Raw genomic sequence first — 15,485 nt, forward strand, 5'->3', positions numbered from 1 at the left:
TAACAGTCAATGCAGTGGTGTTGTCGTGCTAAAAAGATATTAATTTCCAAACTGTAGATCGTCAATTAAAGTTATGATCTGATACAGTCTATTTCTTTTCAGATATGTTTTTGTGCAAATGGAAAACATCTTGAATTAATATAAGCTACCTTGTGGTTTAAAAACAAGAAATTAGACTTTTAAATTGTTACTGAGGATGAGAAACAGCGTTGTTCTGGAGTGAGATGGGGATTTGAGAGCCCACGGCAGTTCTTTTTTGCAGGAGAGAGGTTTTGTGTGACAAAACAGGTGTATATAAGGTATTCATAAAATCTCTTTTTTTGTTTCTGTGGCCAACACAAATGTGAAAAGAATTCTGTGTACACATTCCAAATACTTCTGCTGCTCTCCCATATTTTTATGGCCACGCTCACAATAATTCAATCCCAGCAGTAAGCTGTCATAACATATTGTGCCTGACTGTCCCTTTTACTTTATCAACTCCATGTTTCCCTTGTCCCATGCTGTTTGACATGCATATTTCTTGATCCCGCAAGTGAACTTTATTAAGCCAGAACACAGAGGTCCAGTCCTCCCCAGCGTGTACCGTCCTGCTCAGTCACATCTCAAGAACAACTGGAGGACTTAGAGCTTCCTGTGTCTCTGCAGCTTCACCTTTACATCCTCTGCGGGATCAGATGCCTGCTATTTAGCTTTGACTTATTTTCTAAGCAGCCTTCCTGGATCAACTGAGACACATGGAACACACCGCAATTAGTGCAATTCCTTTTTATCTCACTTCCTGTTAGTACGCCTGCTGTAATGGACAGCATCTAACCGCCATAGTAAGCCACGGCTAAGCATGTTTTTGTATGAGCCACTGCTCCTTTCTTTAATTTTAGTTCCTACGTTAACTTCATCTTTTCTTATCACAGTTTTTGAATAAGCAGTAACATACAAGTTGGAGTTGCTGGACCCTGGCTGCTATAAATCAATTACTATAACTAATCATTAAAAAATGTTTAAAGATAAGCTTCCATGTCCCTGAGGACTGAGTGTGTTTATCTTTGTCTCAGTTACTTAGCGCGACAAATATTTCTGGAGAAAAAAACAGTCATGTTGTTCATGAAGATGTATCCTTTGAAAAATTCCCAACAGATTGTTTTGATCAACGTTACCAGTAAAACATTTGTTTCCGTCCTGATTATTCACAAAATCGTATCAAAAAGTTACACAGTGTTTTTGTGGTGTAATATGATGAGTCCTCTGTGAGTACAGCAAAATGACCTAGCGAGGGTTAATATGAGCAGCTCTGTGTTCCCTCCTCCTGACATTGACTGAGCGCACACACACACTTTCTCCGCTGAGGCCAGCACGCAGCCAGAGAGGAGGGACTGTTTGCAGCTCTGAGAGCCAGCTGTCGTTCGCTTAGAGCTGGGTCTCTTCTCTCCCTGACTACCCCGTTCTCCACTGGCCTCATCACTCCATGGGACTCCAGACCTGGCCGCCAAGCACACCACTACTATCCACTATGGCCTGCCTTGATGTGGAGACCCCTTCCATCTGCAGGGGTAAATTCAAATCAGGTGCTTTTTTTACGCTTTCCTGTCTAACAGACATGCATTTCATTGTTTTATTTCGGTTTCTGCGTAAAGTAAATTCAAGTTCTTTACTGTTTCAAGCTTTGCTGATTCTGGCTGCAGTGGAGGGGGGTTGTAGTGACGTAGACGCAGTACTAACAGGAAATGACAGGGCAACAGTAAAGCTCATCAGAGTGATTCATGCCAAACATCATTCCTACAGGAGAGACTTTTGTCTTCTAATGGATAATAAATCAAACTTGCTGTAGAAAAGCTGTCAGAGTCTGCATGGGAGAGATTTACGAGTAAATACTCATCAGTTATACTGCCTTTGTTTGTATTGGCATTGGTTTTCTTTCACATGATTTAAGCATGAATTCACACTTGTAATGTAAGCACACACAATGAGCTTCATTCAAAGGTAGCTTGATAAACAGATATGCTGCTGATCAAGATTCTGATCATTATTTCTATACTTTCAATCTTTGTTGTTTGCAGTCATCAGCAGCAAATTCTTTGTTTCTTTGAGGAGTAATGTGGACTCTTTTTACTTACACACAAAGCTGTCTTTCAGTTGTAAAAAACAGTGTGACTGGTGTTCATGTTCTGCACTTGAGTAAGGTATTGTAACATCTGTGAGGTCACATATAAAGAAATGATTTGCCTACGACCAAAGTTCATGAGGTATCTGAGCGACGGTACATGTTGAGATATAGAATTTTTGCATCCTACAAAAATGATAATGCAAACATTGCTTTATAAGAGGATGCATAACAACAGTTAAATGGCAAAAGTTTAAAATACTTGATATGTATAATGTGCAAGAGAGCAAAGCAAAACGTAATTCCCTATCTGTCAGGCACGTTATGTAATATTTGCATATTTAAACTGTTTGTCAATACATTATTCGTCATGACCTGACTAAATATAACTTTGTAACCAACTCAGACCAGTTTGTCAACACAGAGTTTAATGACACGCCCACTCATGGGGAAGGAAACTAACATGTGTTTTCAGAACTTAAACTCTTAGATTCTCTTGCTCTGGGAAAAAGATTAGACACCACTGTGATGTTATTACAAATTAGCTTAAATTCAGAGAGTTATTGATTTCACATATCAGCATTTTGGCTCAATTTTATCTTCTATACATTTTAGTCAGTGCTGATGAATTTCTGCTTTGTTGATTTAGGATAAAAAGAGCAGTGGTTAAATTTGAGAATGTGATAAACTGATACTTGCCTGCCTGCATTTCTAGTCAACTGATATGTTTATAGACCTTTCGAATAACTACAAGCTGATTGGTTCCTTTTTCCAAATTTCTTAGAAGTCAAAGTATCAATTACTTTGAATTCAGGTAGACTTTTTGCCCCAGATGAGTGAGTTATAGGAAAATGCATTTGAATAAGTAGCTGCTCCCACAAATGACTTTTTTTGATAAACCAATATAATCTGAATAGCCATGGTTTAGTCTATCTCTCTCTCGCTAAAATGGGATTCTGTTTAGAGTCTGTGGTATTTATAACAGTAAAGTCAATATAACCCAGTGTCAGTCTGTTTCTAAACTAAATTCAACTTTGTCTGTACAAGAAGTAGCCCCGTCACATTTTTTTTATTTATACTGTTGATAAAAAAAAGTCAAATAAAATAAAAGGTCTGATGGGAGAGACCTCCAGGGATGATTTGCTGAGAACAACATGGGTCTGAGATCAGAGATTACATCAGTAGGCAGGGATTTCAGCAGAGCCTTCTCTCTGTGTTTCTCCAACAACCTCTGTTTACGCTCTGCTGGTGAGCTGGAGAGCGGAGCCAGTTTGCATCACGGAGAGGTTAGCCAGGGTTCAAGTTGAACACAAGATGACACAAAGTGAGAAGGACCCCAGGCATGAGGTGTACCCCCATATTGATTCTCAAATTAAACTCTGCATTCTCTTGTGGAGCTGGGAGGCAGCCTTTGGTGTTATTGATATGCAGTTGTATGCACTCATAAATTTTCTTGCCTGTGGCATCCAAGTCACAGTGGATATGAATATTGAGACAAAGCAATGGCAAGTTTTTACAATCTCCTGGTATGATCTGTCTCAGGCTGGCTATAACCCCCCTGGCCTGGGTTTGTAATAGGAAACACAGCAGGCGGGGCAGGCACACTGTGTTCTCTGCTCGAAAAGTTGATGGGCTGCTCTGAGAGTAGACTCGGCCTCCCACCCTTTGCCTCAGCACTTGTCACTCTCTGTTCCCTTGCCCACCAGTGGAAGCCCATGAACGTCCCCTCTGCTCTGCATACAACTGGAGATCCCACCCCTCAACTACCCCCAAATTTCATGGTTCCCAGGCCTTGTTCTCACAGCTGCCCAGTTTATTTTTGCTAGAGTGAGTCACAGAGGCCTGTTCAGACGCAGCGCCTTTCCCAGGAGAGTTGATCAGGTCTGTGTTTCTTGTGTGTGTGTGTTTGTGCGTGAGTGGGAGTAGCTGTTTCCCCTGAGCCACTGAGTAGCTCCAGCGAAGCCGGCTTCACTCCGCTACAGTGGTGACGATAAGGGCCTCATGTTCCTCACGCCGGTGTCTTTTTCGTCACCGTCACCTATAACCCTCTTCTTCCAACTGTTCTTTTATGCATGGAGTGGAGTTATTCTGCTGAAATAACATGTCCACGCTCATTTGTTTATAAATGCTTAAACACAGATCTTACTAGTTTACATTGATGGGAAAATAACACTGAGGGCTATCCAAGTACTGTATGTGGGGCCCGCACTCGAGACTCAACAAATTCTGCTGGAAGATAGTCTGGTCTTTGAAGTGCCACAGTAACATAACTGATTGCTGCTTATCGACCCAAAGCAGTTTATTATAACGACACGGCTCTCTTTGCTTTTGCTGGTGTCATAACTATGTCCAGTTTTGCTCATTATCGTGACCGCAGCCCGAACATTAATCCCTCTTTTATCTGTTTGTATTCTGGACTGTAGTTGCTCTGTTTGACTCCTCTGTGTATTTGCATCCCACACAGATATCGACTCTCATTGGGAGGGATCTAAGCCAATAACATTTCACTGTTGTTAAGTATAACCGTTGTAAAAGTTGTGGTACTCTGAATAAACGTAGTTAAAACCATACAGGAAGTGAATAGGATGTCTGTGGCGACGAACAGGGTTGACTGTCAGGCCTTTTGGGTCGTGTATTGATCGAGAAATAATAAGTACTTTGTTTTGTTTGAAGTCTGGCAGGTTTCACAGTTAAAGCCAGAGATGGTTGTTAGTTGACTCAGTGGACTTAGCTCTGAATGTCAAAAGTTCAACTCTTACCTCTGTATCTCTGCACTCTCACAGTCCTCCAACTCTGTCTGCAGCAGAGGAGAACTCGGGAGCAGCTTGTGGAGCAAGGCATCATGCCCCGTGAGTATTCACATCACACGCTAACGAAAGCAACAGTTTGTGTAACTAAATCCTGAATCCAGAGTTCTTATCACTCTTTATTGCTTACATTATTTGTTGCTCTCACAAGAATAATATTAGAGATAAAATTAAACTTTTGCCAACATGTAACTCAACAACAGCCTATTATATAACCAAATTCTGCATGGCTTTTGGAGAGCATTAAAAAGGGCCAAAAATACATTTGAAAAACTCAACAACATTGTATTTTTCCAGAAATCATGACCCAATGCTCAAGATAACCCACAGACGTTGTTCTGAGCATTTCATGTAGGAACTATTTTCTGTGTAGCAGACCGTATCAACCATACCACAGTGGGAAGTGTGCATCTACTAATGGACAAGAGGCCAGCTAACTAAGTCAACTAAGCTAGCTACTGGTCCAGCTCAATAGTTGTAGAATTGCATTTATGAAGACACATCCGGTGATAAAAATGACTCAAAGATTTAATACATCAGCAATCAAGCAGTATGCCAAAACAAGCTCCTACTTTATACCATCTTTATACCATCCATCCTTTGATGTGACAAAAGTGGAGCAGATTCAGTCCCTGTGCTACACCTAATAAAAGATGAGCTGAATCTGTGACAGAATCACGCTGACAGCTGGAAAGAAAGACAGAGAAAAAAGACAGAGCTCTTCCTCTTTGTCCTGTTCTCTCCTGAGAAGCCTCCTGCAGTTGTGGCTTTCTTCAGCTCCTCTCTGGCTCCACACAGGCACATGAGTCAGCGACTGAGCCTTCAGTGGAGGTCAGTCGGTCCCCTGGCCAAGCGTGGCCTGCACACAAACCTCTCCACAAAAGCGCTCTGCTGCTCCCACACTTATAGGCTTATGGTAGGTATGCACTGAGGTTTAGGTGACGAGCAGGAATGTTTTGCTTTGCTCCTCTGACACACTCCTCAGAGGGCCCCCCTCAGCGGCTGGTTCGTTTAATCTAAACAATGCTTGTCATAGCAGAGGTGACTAGTAAGTGAGCCAGCCCTCACCAGACCAGTAAAGCCGGCACTTCCTGTTTGACTCCCATGAGCTGCTGCTTAATAATGTCACGCTCTTGCAGAAGAACAAAGTACATGAAAATTATGATATGAAAAATGGATTTGTCCTTCAGGCCAATTTATTCTGTTCCTCAGTTCATGAAGTGTGTTCAGTCAAACTTTTTTGTTGTATAATTGTATGTTCATGATTTTAAGTGATTTTGTTGATTCACCTTTTCACAGCTCTGAAAACACCTGCTGCCTTTCATGAGCAGATTCGCAGCCTGGAGAGAGCCAGGGTAGGACATCAGCTAATGTCATTACACTGCAGCATGCTTTCTACATTTATATTATGCTCCAAAGATATGTAGAAAAATGTACACTAACTTTTAACTTTTAATTTAACAGACAGGCAACTTCTTAAAGCACAAACTCTGCAGCAGGCCTGAGCGCTCTGAGCTGGTCCGTATGCACATACTACAAGGTAATTATCCTCCTGTGTGTTTTCACTGGGTAATGGCCTCTAGATAACAGAGATGAATAAGCTGCTTAGTCATTGAATTGCACTTATTGCCTGTTTGAATTTGTTTTACAAAGTTAGAACCAGATATACAGTCTGTCTTTTGAGGTTGATAGAAGTTTGTGAGGTCTGGCTGAGCCTGCTGTGACTCACCCTGACAAAGCAGTTCAGAGGCTGACTGATGCTGGCCGGATTCACATCTAATAATGATCCTCTGTGTGTTTATCAGAGACGCAGGCCGAACCCTCCCTGCAGGCCACACAGATGATGCTAAAGAGGGCCAGACTGGCTGATGATCTCAATGAGAAGATTTCACAGCGGCCTGGACCCATGGAGCTGGTGGAGAAAAACATCCTGCCTGTTGACTCTGCTGTCGAAGAGGTCGCCCAAGGTAGATACTCGTCAACACTATGACATCCTAACTGACAGAAGAACCGTTAAAATATTTTTGTTTTGGCCCACTTTGTGTAGCATTCCCCACCCACAGTTCATCAGTTACAGTCACAGCCAGAAGGTAAATGGTATGATATGCAAGAAAGAAAAAAAATAACACTGCTACCCTGTATCATTGCCGGTCCACCTTCTTGGTTAGGTCAAACCTAGGCAAGGTAATCTGTGAAACTTTTTTTCTTTTTTTCTCACTGTCTTTCTGTGTTAGGTGCGTGTCTAGGTGTCTGGGATTCTGGAGAAAAATAGTTGATTGTTGAGTCATGTTCCCAGCTCATCAAATACCAACTATTTTGGTTGGTGTCTCGCCAACCCAAAGCGTCAGTATTTGATGATCTGGGAATGAGGCTCAACAATCAACTTTGAAGGTTGTGTTTACAAACAGCAACCAACAAACCCTGCATCGTAAATAATAAGCTGTACTTGCTTATGTTTGTTGTTGGCCCCACAGGCGATAAGGCAAACTTCTCAAAGTCACCAGATATTTACAACTTTGATGAGGACAGCAGTGATGCCTTTTCACCACAACAGCCTGCCAGCCAACAATCTCCTAGCTCCACCTCCGCCTCTCCAAGGGAGTTGGCAGAGACTGAGACAACAACTTCTTCTTCTAACTTAAACTCTCCCATGCAGGTACACCAATATCTTAAACTATGACAATTTATAAAACATGAGCTGTCCATGTCAGCAGACAAACTAGTGCATCCTGTGTCTATGTAAAGTAATATATTTGTCATTGGTAGAAATATTTTGTTTTAGTTTTATCAACCTGGTTCTGGTTAAATATCCCAGTTGAGGAGCTTTTCTTTCCTTGCATGGAATGATGATTAACAGGCGTTGCGGCTTCACTGTTCTTACTGAATGGATCATGTGGTTTCTCTCTGTCTCTGCTTTTCTTAGCACTCCCCACCATCTAACTCACAGCCCACACCAGATTCCATCAACCTCATCTCCATCAATGAGCAACAAAGCAACAAACAAGCATCTACACCTCAGACAGTCACCACTGTTATCCCCAGTATCACGCCAGGGCCAGTTCTTGTGAAGGTGAGCTTCAGATGTGTTTTTAATGGCTTCAGGTTTCACCAAAATTCTTTTAAAGTGATGAGTTAATTTAAGTCGTTTATTTGTTCATAGTCTTGACATGAAATTGACCTTTGTAACAGAGCTCTCTATCTCTCAGATCGACTGTAGGGATTTTTTTGTTGTTGTTTCCTTTGGAAATGTGAAGAGAGATGCAGTTTCAGAAAACACAGAGTCTGTACTTTGTCATATTAAAAGTCACATCACTTTTGGGGGGAACTGAATGTCAGCATGCCAAGTAAAACACAGTTCAAAGAGTAACAGGGTTTAAAGTCATTTCACAAATCCTTGGTCTTAAATCTGTGCCAGCCACAGTTTGTCATCAATTAGGGTCAACTGACAGGCTGGCCTTCCTCATTCAAGCTTTGTAAAATGTAAGCCAAAAATCAAAGGATGGGAGTGAAGCAATAACTTGTGCATTTATCACAATCCATTTATCCTCTGAGCATAAAGATAAACTCGTCCTCCCATGGTAATGCAATGAGGGATTGAGTTTGACAAATTGAAGGGTGTGTGCTTGCTTAACTCAGCTTGAGTTTTTGGTTTCATAGCTAGAACCCGCTGCTCTTATGCCAGGCGGTTTTCATGTGCATCCTGTAACTGCAGGTGGTAAAACAATGAGAGTCACATTTCCACTACACGTTTCCTCATCCTGCAGTTCTCATCGAGTGACAGAACAATGTTCCACCTTAACACTTCAGGCTATAAAACTCCGGTATCAGTTCCAAGTTTTGCTGTGTTGGTACTGGCAATGCTAACTGTATTCCTTGATAAACTGGACTGAGATCAGTCACAAGGATCAAATATCCTCCAGATGGTCCTCTCTGGTTTTACATGCCCCTTTTCTGTCCTGTCTTTTGCAGCAAAGCCTGCCCAAGCTACACAGCGATAAAAGCCGCAGCAAAAGGAGCAAAGAGCCCAAACCACGGGTGAAAAAGTTAAAGTACCATCAGTACATCCCCCCAGACCAGAAGCAGGAGCTCAATGAAGTGCCGATGGACTCAACTTATGCCCGCCTCCTGCAACAGCAGCAGCAGTTCCTTCAGCTACAGATCTTAAGCCAGCAGCAGTACAACTACCAGGCTGTCCAACCTGCCACACTGAAGTATGGCTCCATTTAGCAACACAGGCACTCCTTTTACACTGCAAAAGACACTCAAAATAAAAGTATGAACCTGAAAATTTGCATAATACGGGACCTTTAGTGTCAAAGTTAAATTATTTGAATATGGATTTTCAACAAACTCAATCGAATCCATCAAAAAAGTTATAACTGTTTAACCACAGCTGCTGTTTCTCTGAAATATTTTAAATTTCCTGTCCACGGCTTCTTACACAGAAGCTGTTGATTGTGAAAAATGGATAATAGTTCAGATTCCCTCTCTAACGTGTACTCCCTTTTTCTTCCCGGCTTATTACAACAGACCAACAACTGAGGTACATACCAGCTGTCCCAGTGTTGTTCTGAGTGGAAACACTGCGTCTACCCCTGTGCAGCCCCGGCACATTCAGACAAACCACAAGCCGGATCATTTACCAGCTAATCTGGACGAGATGAAGGTGACACGTTGCTGCCTGCACACAGTCTGACTATATGCACCTCAGGCATAATGCAGAGGAGAACATAATAATCTGTTATCTTTACAGGTTGCAGAGCTGAAAACGGAACTAAAACTCAGATCTTTGCCTGTTTCTGGCACTAAGACAGATCTGATAGAGAGGCTAAAGCAGTATCAGGGGAACTCTAACATCCACACTACTGCTTCCATTGAGACAACCACCGTCACAGCAGCCTCACAGTCTGAAAACATGAAGTTAACCCCGCCTGTGTCGCCTATAGCCTCCAAGGTGTCCAGTCTGGGCATCGATGACAATAGTATAGCAGACAGCCCCACCAAGCTTTCAAATGCTGTGTCTCCAACTCACACTGCTCCCTGTATGAACTCCCCACGGCGAGCTCCACAGGAAGAGTGTCTCATAGAGACAAGGCCTCATGAGAGGGACTCTGACAAGGACAAACGACTGCATGAGAAGGAACGTCAGATTGAGGAGCTGATGAGGAAGTTGGAGCAGGAGCAGAGGCTGGTGGAGGAGCTGAAGATGCAGCTGGAGTCGGAGAAGAGGTGTCAGCAAGGTGATTCTCCACCTCAGCTCAGCCCTCTTGCTCCCATTCACATCAAAGAGGAAAATAGGACTCCATCAAACTGCTCAGCGTCCTGCAGTTCTCCTGGTCTGCCGGTGTTAGTCAAACAAGAGGAGGTGGCAGATCAGTGCCACTTAGCTCCTCAAAATCAGTTCATCATCAGCCACCAGACTATCAAGCCTGAAAACCTGCAGCCTGTCCAGACTGGAGCTCAGATTCTCCTGCCTGCATCCCTTCCTGCCTCAGCAGTCACTATCCAGCTCCCTGCCAACAGCATCAAATTACACACTACTGTTAGCAGCGCAGGCCCAGGCCTCATCCAGACCTCTGGACAGGTGCCACAGAAAATAGAGGCCTCAGCAGCATTACAACAGCAATGCAGCACTCAGCCCCTGACAAAGGTAGGAACACACACTAATGCTTGCACAGACTTCCTCGGTCCATCTCTATTAGTCATCAGTATCAGCTGTGATTTGGTTTTGGATTTCTTTAAAACGTGCAAACATGAGTTGTGTTTGTAATGTGCGTGCACCTGAAAACATAAATTCTGTTTTCTATGCAGTAAATTCAGAATCACTTGCACATCATACATCTAGTGCAGTGTTTTCGATGGCACTGTCTAATCACACACTGGACGTGTTTTTTACAGAAATGGCGCTCTATCATGGGTAATACGTCTCTCTTGTTGCCATAGTAATAACAGGCCTCAGCTGGGTGGTGAAATCCTTCCCTATTCACATCAAAAGAAGGCTTGTGGAAACTTGGGTCACTGGAGCAGGTGCTGATTGAAGGCTGACAGGGGTGCCCTGACTGCCCTCTGTCGTCCCTCTGCTCTGAGCCAGACAACCAGCCAGAATAGCAACAGAAACCACAACTCAATGCTAACTGAGGGGAACACTCATGAGCTACGCTGCATAGCACTGCTGTCGCTAGTGAGGAGACACGTGGTTAAGCTTAAACTCAAGAGGGCTCAATGAAACTCAACTAAAGTAACGTTGGTAAAAAGCAAGGAATGTAGAGCAATCTTCATTTAGGTTGCCCACAATTCCCAGCCTTAATCCCTCAGAAGAACTTAATTACTCCAACAGAAGTGTTTATTGCTCCCACAAAGATAGCTGTGGGAGTGGTGATAGATGTTGTGATGCACTACTTTTCCGTGCATGAAGAAGAGAGCATTTTAGAATTTTGACGGCATTAATGCATTCATTAATGTATCCCTCCATGCTGACCTATCTATATTTCTCTGCAGACTTGGAGGATGGATAGTACAGCACAAAGCTTACTCAACACATTCCCAGCAAGTGGATGTCCTGTGGGAGCCTCCACTTGCCAAGCTGGTCCTGAAGCACGTAGAAATAAGGTAAAGGATGATCCTTTCATCTCCTCAACTGACTCATTTGTAAAGTGTCAACTGCAGTCTAATGAAAGTGTGTATCAGTTGTATCCTGTTTTTCATTTTTGGTAAGTGACTGTTGTCTTTTCCTGTTAAACAGTCTTCCCGTACCAGCCAGCCAACTTTCTTGCAACAGCCAAAATTCTCAAACCATGTGTCAAAGTGTAAAGACCCACCCCGCTACGAGGATGCAGTTAAACAGACACGCAGCATGCTAACAGCAGTTCAGGTGGGAAATAAATACACTGTTTAGTACAGTATATCCTTTAAAGTGTTACCAAACTTTTACTGATCCTTTTATTACTCTGCAGGGTCCCACTGCAGCTAGCCAACAGATGGATGACCTGTTTGATGTGTTAATCGAGAGTGGTGGTAAGAAATACCGCCACTTTTCAGGGGGGAACTGGTAAAATAAGACATAAAGTACTAATGATTATAGGATACTTAACGTTCTGTACTTGTTTTTCCAGAGATTTCCCCCTTCATCAGACAGGATCCTCTCAGCCAGGACAAGCATCTCCCTGTGACAGCCAGTGTAACCACCCTTCCCATCAACACGGTTTTATCCCGCCCTCCACCTGTGGTCCAAGTGGCCCAATTGCCTCCAGCACCGCTCAACCCTTCGACCAGCTTGGCAGGCCTGACCTCTAACACTGAACTGAAGACCCTTCTGGATGGCGCGCTGGGCTCTCACACTGACCCACACACACTTAAGCTGATGGATGAGCTACAATCACCTATGGAGGTAGACTTTAATGAAAACACACCGCCCTCTGCCTTGAACTTGCACAGCACCAACATGGACAATATGGATTGGCTGGACCTTACTCTGTCTGTGCCAGCAGACGGAGTTAACTCTTTGGACATGTCAACGCCTATGGGTGTCTTCTCTTCTGACTTCCTGGACTCCCATGAACTGCACTTGAACTGGGACTGAGCGCTGTCAAGATGTGATGCGCCTACCAGACTTTTTCGGATAAACGTACTTTTTTTATGCAAGGGACGATGGATTTCCTCCTTTTGTGGAAAAAAATTGAGCTTTTGAGCGTTAGAGCAGCTTTCTGAAGTTATGAATCAGCCCAGTAATAATCTAATTGTGCAGCTTAGAAATCAGCTTAGAAATCAGTTTAGAAATCGCTGCATTACTTCCTTTGAGGTCTTTAATTGTTATGGGAAGACTGATATAAAGTTGGACTGGTACTGGCATATTGAGCCGACAGTGGAAGCAGTTTTTTAAATTTCAATCTTTTGTTACACCACTTATTGTCATCAAACTGTTCTCATGTTATGGATTGTTTTTGTCCTCTGAACTTAATAATTTCACAGTGTTGTATTGATGGTGGTAATGCCTGAAAGAGCAGGAAAATGTTCTGGTCTCGACTCCTGGTTTAAGAAAATAATGTACAAACACTACATGTAGCTGGGGACTGTTACTATATGTTGTTCATCCTGTCTTCAAAAGATTATCACTACCAAAACAGATTGTAAACACACAACTGCTTAATGTTTTTGTGTAAATTGTGACGCATAAATCAGATGTTTAACTAATGGGGGAGTGTGAGTGATATGAGACTATTTTGTTACCATAGTGTCTACAACAAGTGGCCCAGCAGCACTGACCAAACCAGCCTGACCAAACAGTTTTTTACTAAAAATTACTGTGTATGTGTGTAGATGAGCCGAAACTTCCCTCCTGCATCTCTGGTGTGCATCTGTTCACTGTGTGAAATTGTGTAAAACATACTGCACATGTTTTTGTGGGGTTAAAGTGGAGAATCTTCACTTACAGTTATGGGTAATCAATCACAAGAGTCATCTGCTTTGCTCTGTCAAGACTTTATCCAAATGAATAATGATAAATCGTTCTTGTAACATCATTAACTGCTTTAAAGACTGATCGATTGACTCTTCAAGGGTTAAAAACTATTAAATTAAGGTCAGTTTGTGACTTGTTGGGGTAGTTTATTCAAGAAGTGTAAGCATGGCATTACAGTGTAACAACAGACATAAAGACACATACAGAAAAATAATAATATCCATCAGCATGAACCACTGCTCATTTGTGTTATTCAATCACGCCATACTGTAACAAGCTTCATGCATTACAGTTGTATTGTAGTGAGTCTAGTGACATCTGCTGGCCACATATGAATCTTATCAGCCTGAGCAAGCAGTCTGTGGTGAATGGCTTTCCCTTTCTCAGCAAACTGCGACAGAGTTTGTTGTCAGGCACGATAGTACTAAAAGTCTGGAATTTTAACTAAAACTCCAATCCCTTCAATGGCTTCCTATCCATGTCAGGTCAGACTGTAAGGTGCTTCTGATGACTAACAAAACTGTAAATAGCCAAGCCCCTTCATACCTGCCTGGGCTCTCTGCTCTCAGAATTCAGGGCTTGTGTCACTCTCCAGATTTAAAGAGAAGTCAGCTGGCTGCCGGGCCTTTTCCTATTAGGCTCCCTTCATCCGAAAAAAAAGAGTTTCACCTTCTTGTCCTTTCTTTTCTCTCAGGCTTGTCTGTGCAGGACCACTGGCCAACTGGGGACTGCTTTCTCTCCCCTGGCTGTTGGTGCCTCTTCTCGGATGTTTTGCATCTAGATCTTCATCTCCCAAGAGATTCAGCCACTCCTCTTGTCTCTCTCTCTCTCTGTTGTGTGCACATTGTCCACGCTCTCTCTTCCTGTGTGTGTTTGTTTTTCTACTATCTGTGTGCATGATAGCTTTGCTTCCTGAATGTATGTTCAGTCTCTTTCCAGGTCTCCAAGGTGGAGAGGAGCTTGTGTGGCTCAGGTCTGATTGATGGTACCTCGACGTCCTCCCAGATACAATGTATGTTTACGATCTCTTTATGTTTTGCCATCCTGAAATCCTGTAATTGTGCTATTCTGTCCACACGACATCTATAGCATTTCTCTCTGTCCAGGAAGAGGTAGCCCTCCTCTGGTGCTCTTCCTGGCATTTCTTTCATTTTTTGTGATGTTGGGCTATAAAAATAAAATTGACATGAGTTTGTATGCCATGTTACCTTTTACTTAAATTTAAGTCATTTTGTAAATACATCTGTGTCAAATACATTATTCACCAATGGTGTTGTACAAGAACAAAAAAATCACTTAGTTCATGCCAGTCTGCATTTCATTCCAAGGAGATTCAGTGTTTTCTTCCACTTACTTACAAAAAAATAAGTTATCACGGCAATATGGTATCTCAACTTCTCAGAAAGTAAAAACATCCACCGTTGAACAGAGCGGAAATCATCCCCAACCTACTTCGTTATGATCAGATCTATTTGCATACAGATACAGTACATCCTAAAAATCTAATAAATACATATCTTATAATAATACACTTACATGTAACTACATGTAACTATATTAGTGAAAACCACATGTTCTGACGTGGGCTTCTTTCAAACCAAAGTGATAGAATCTGAAGGTTTGAGTTGACAAACATTATCCATCAACTACTGATATTCAGTGCATCCTGCACAATGGAGTGATTTATGATGACAGTGAATTCTAACCAATAAACTCTGCAAGGGAGCCATACTGCTGAAGTACTTCTTCACCATCCGGTCAGTGTCTGATGCCTTGACAGTTTAAGCTTCATGTTCTCACCAGCTGCTTTCCTCTCAGAGTGTTTTCATAGTGCAGATTGATGTTCGACACTTAGGACATCTGTGTGTGGTAGACTTGCACCTATCCAGGCAGAAGGGAATGAGGCAACAACCAGCCAGGCAGCTGCAAAAGAAGGAACAGGACAACAAATAAACAAACCTTGGAAGCATATGCCAGCGACTATAACACAGGCTGCACAAATAGAAACAGGCCCAGCAAGGTCTGATTGTATAACCACATGCAAATGTTTCACCAGGGTGGAGGGAGCGGTTTCGTACCCGATCAAAGCTGTCATTAAACACACCATCCAGGTCATACT

The 15,485-nt window shown here is 42.6% G+C and overlaps 1 protein-coding gene across 2 annotated transcripts; it reads left to right on the top strand.

Moving 5' to 3' along the window:
• The first annotated feature begins 1,356 nt into the window (after positions 1 to 1,356).
• mrtfbb (myocardin related transcription factor Bb) lies at positions 1,357 to 13,498 on the top strand. Of its 2 annotated transcripts, none has more exons than XM_073493992.1 (14): positions 1,357 to 1,565; positions 4,885 to 4,950; positions 6,208 to 6,263; positions 6,373 to 6,448; positions 6,714 to 6,875; positions 7,383 to 7,564; positions 7,832 to 7,978; positions 8,878 to 9,119; positions 9,439 to 9,574; positions 9,662 to 10,558; positions 11,407 to 11,517; positions 11,651 to 11,779; positions 11,862 to 11,922; positions 12,021 to 13,498. In XM_073493992.1, exons 1-14 carry the CDS (start codon positions 1,466 to 1,468, stop codon positions 12,485 to 12,487), a joined length of 2,832 nt encoding a protein of 943 aa, XP_073350093.1. In that variant the 5' UTR covers positions 1,357 to 1,465; the 3' UTR covers positions 12,488 to 13,498. The 2 variants fall into 2 exon arrangements, with proteins under 2 accessions (XP_073350093.1, XP_073350094.1); XM_073493993.1 differs by having other exon boundaries at positions 1,357 to 1,550.
• Positions 13,499 to 15,485: the final 1,987 nt, after the last annotated feature.

The sequence above is a fragment of the Pagrus major genome, chromosome 23 (assembly GCF_040436345.1).
Source record: "Pagrus major chromosome 23, Pma_NU_1.0".
NCBI lineage: Eukaryota > Metazoa > Chordata > Actinopteri > Spariformes > Sparidae > Pagrus > Pagrus major.

Excerpts from the sequence above, each read along its gene's own strand:
- mrtfbb (XM_073493992.1), top strand. The coding sequence starts at position 1,466 with ATGGGACTCCAGACCTGGCCGCCAAGCACACCACTACTATCCACTATG. Across the intron at positions 6,264-6,372 it reads GCAGCCTGGAGAGAGCCAGG|ACAGGCAACTTCTTAAAGCA; the intron begins GTAGGACATCAG and ends TTAATTTAACAG. Across the intron at positions 7,565-7,831 it reads ACTTAAACTCTCCCATGCAG|CACTCCCCACCATCTAACTC; the intron begins GTACACCAATAT and ends TGCTTTTCTTAG.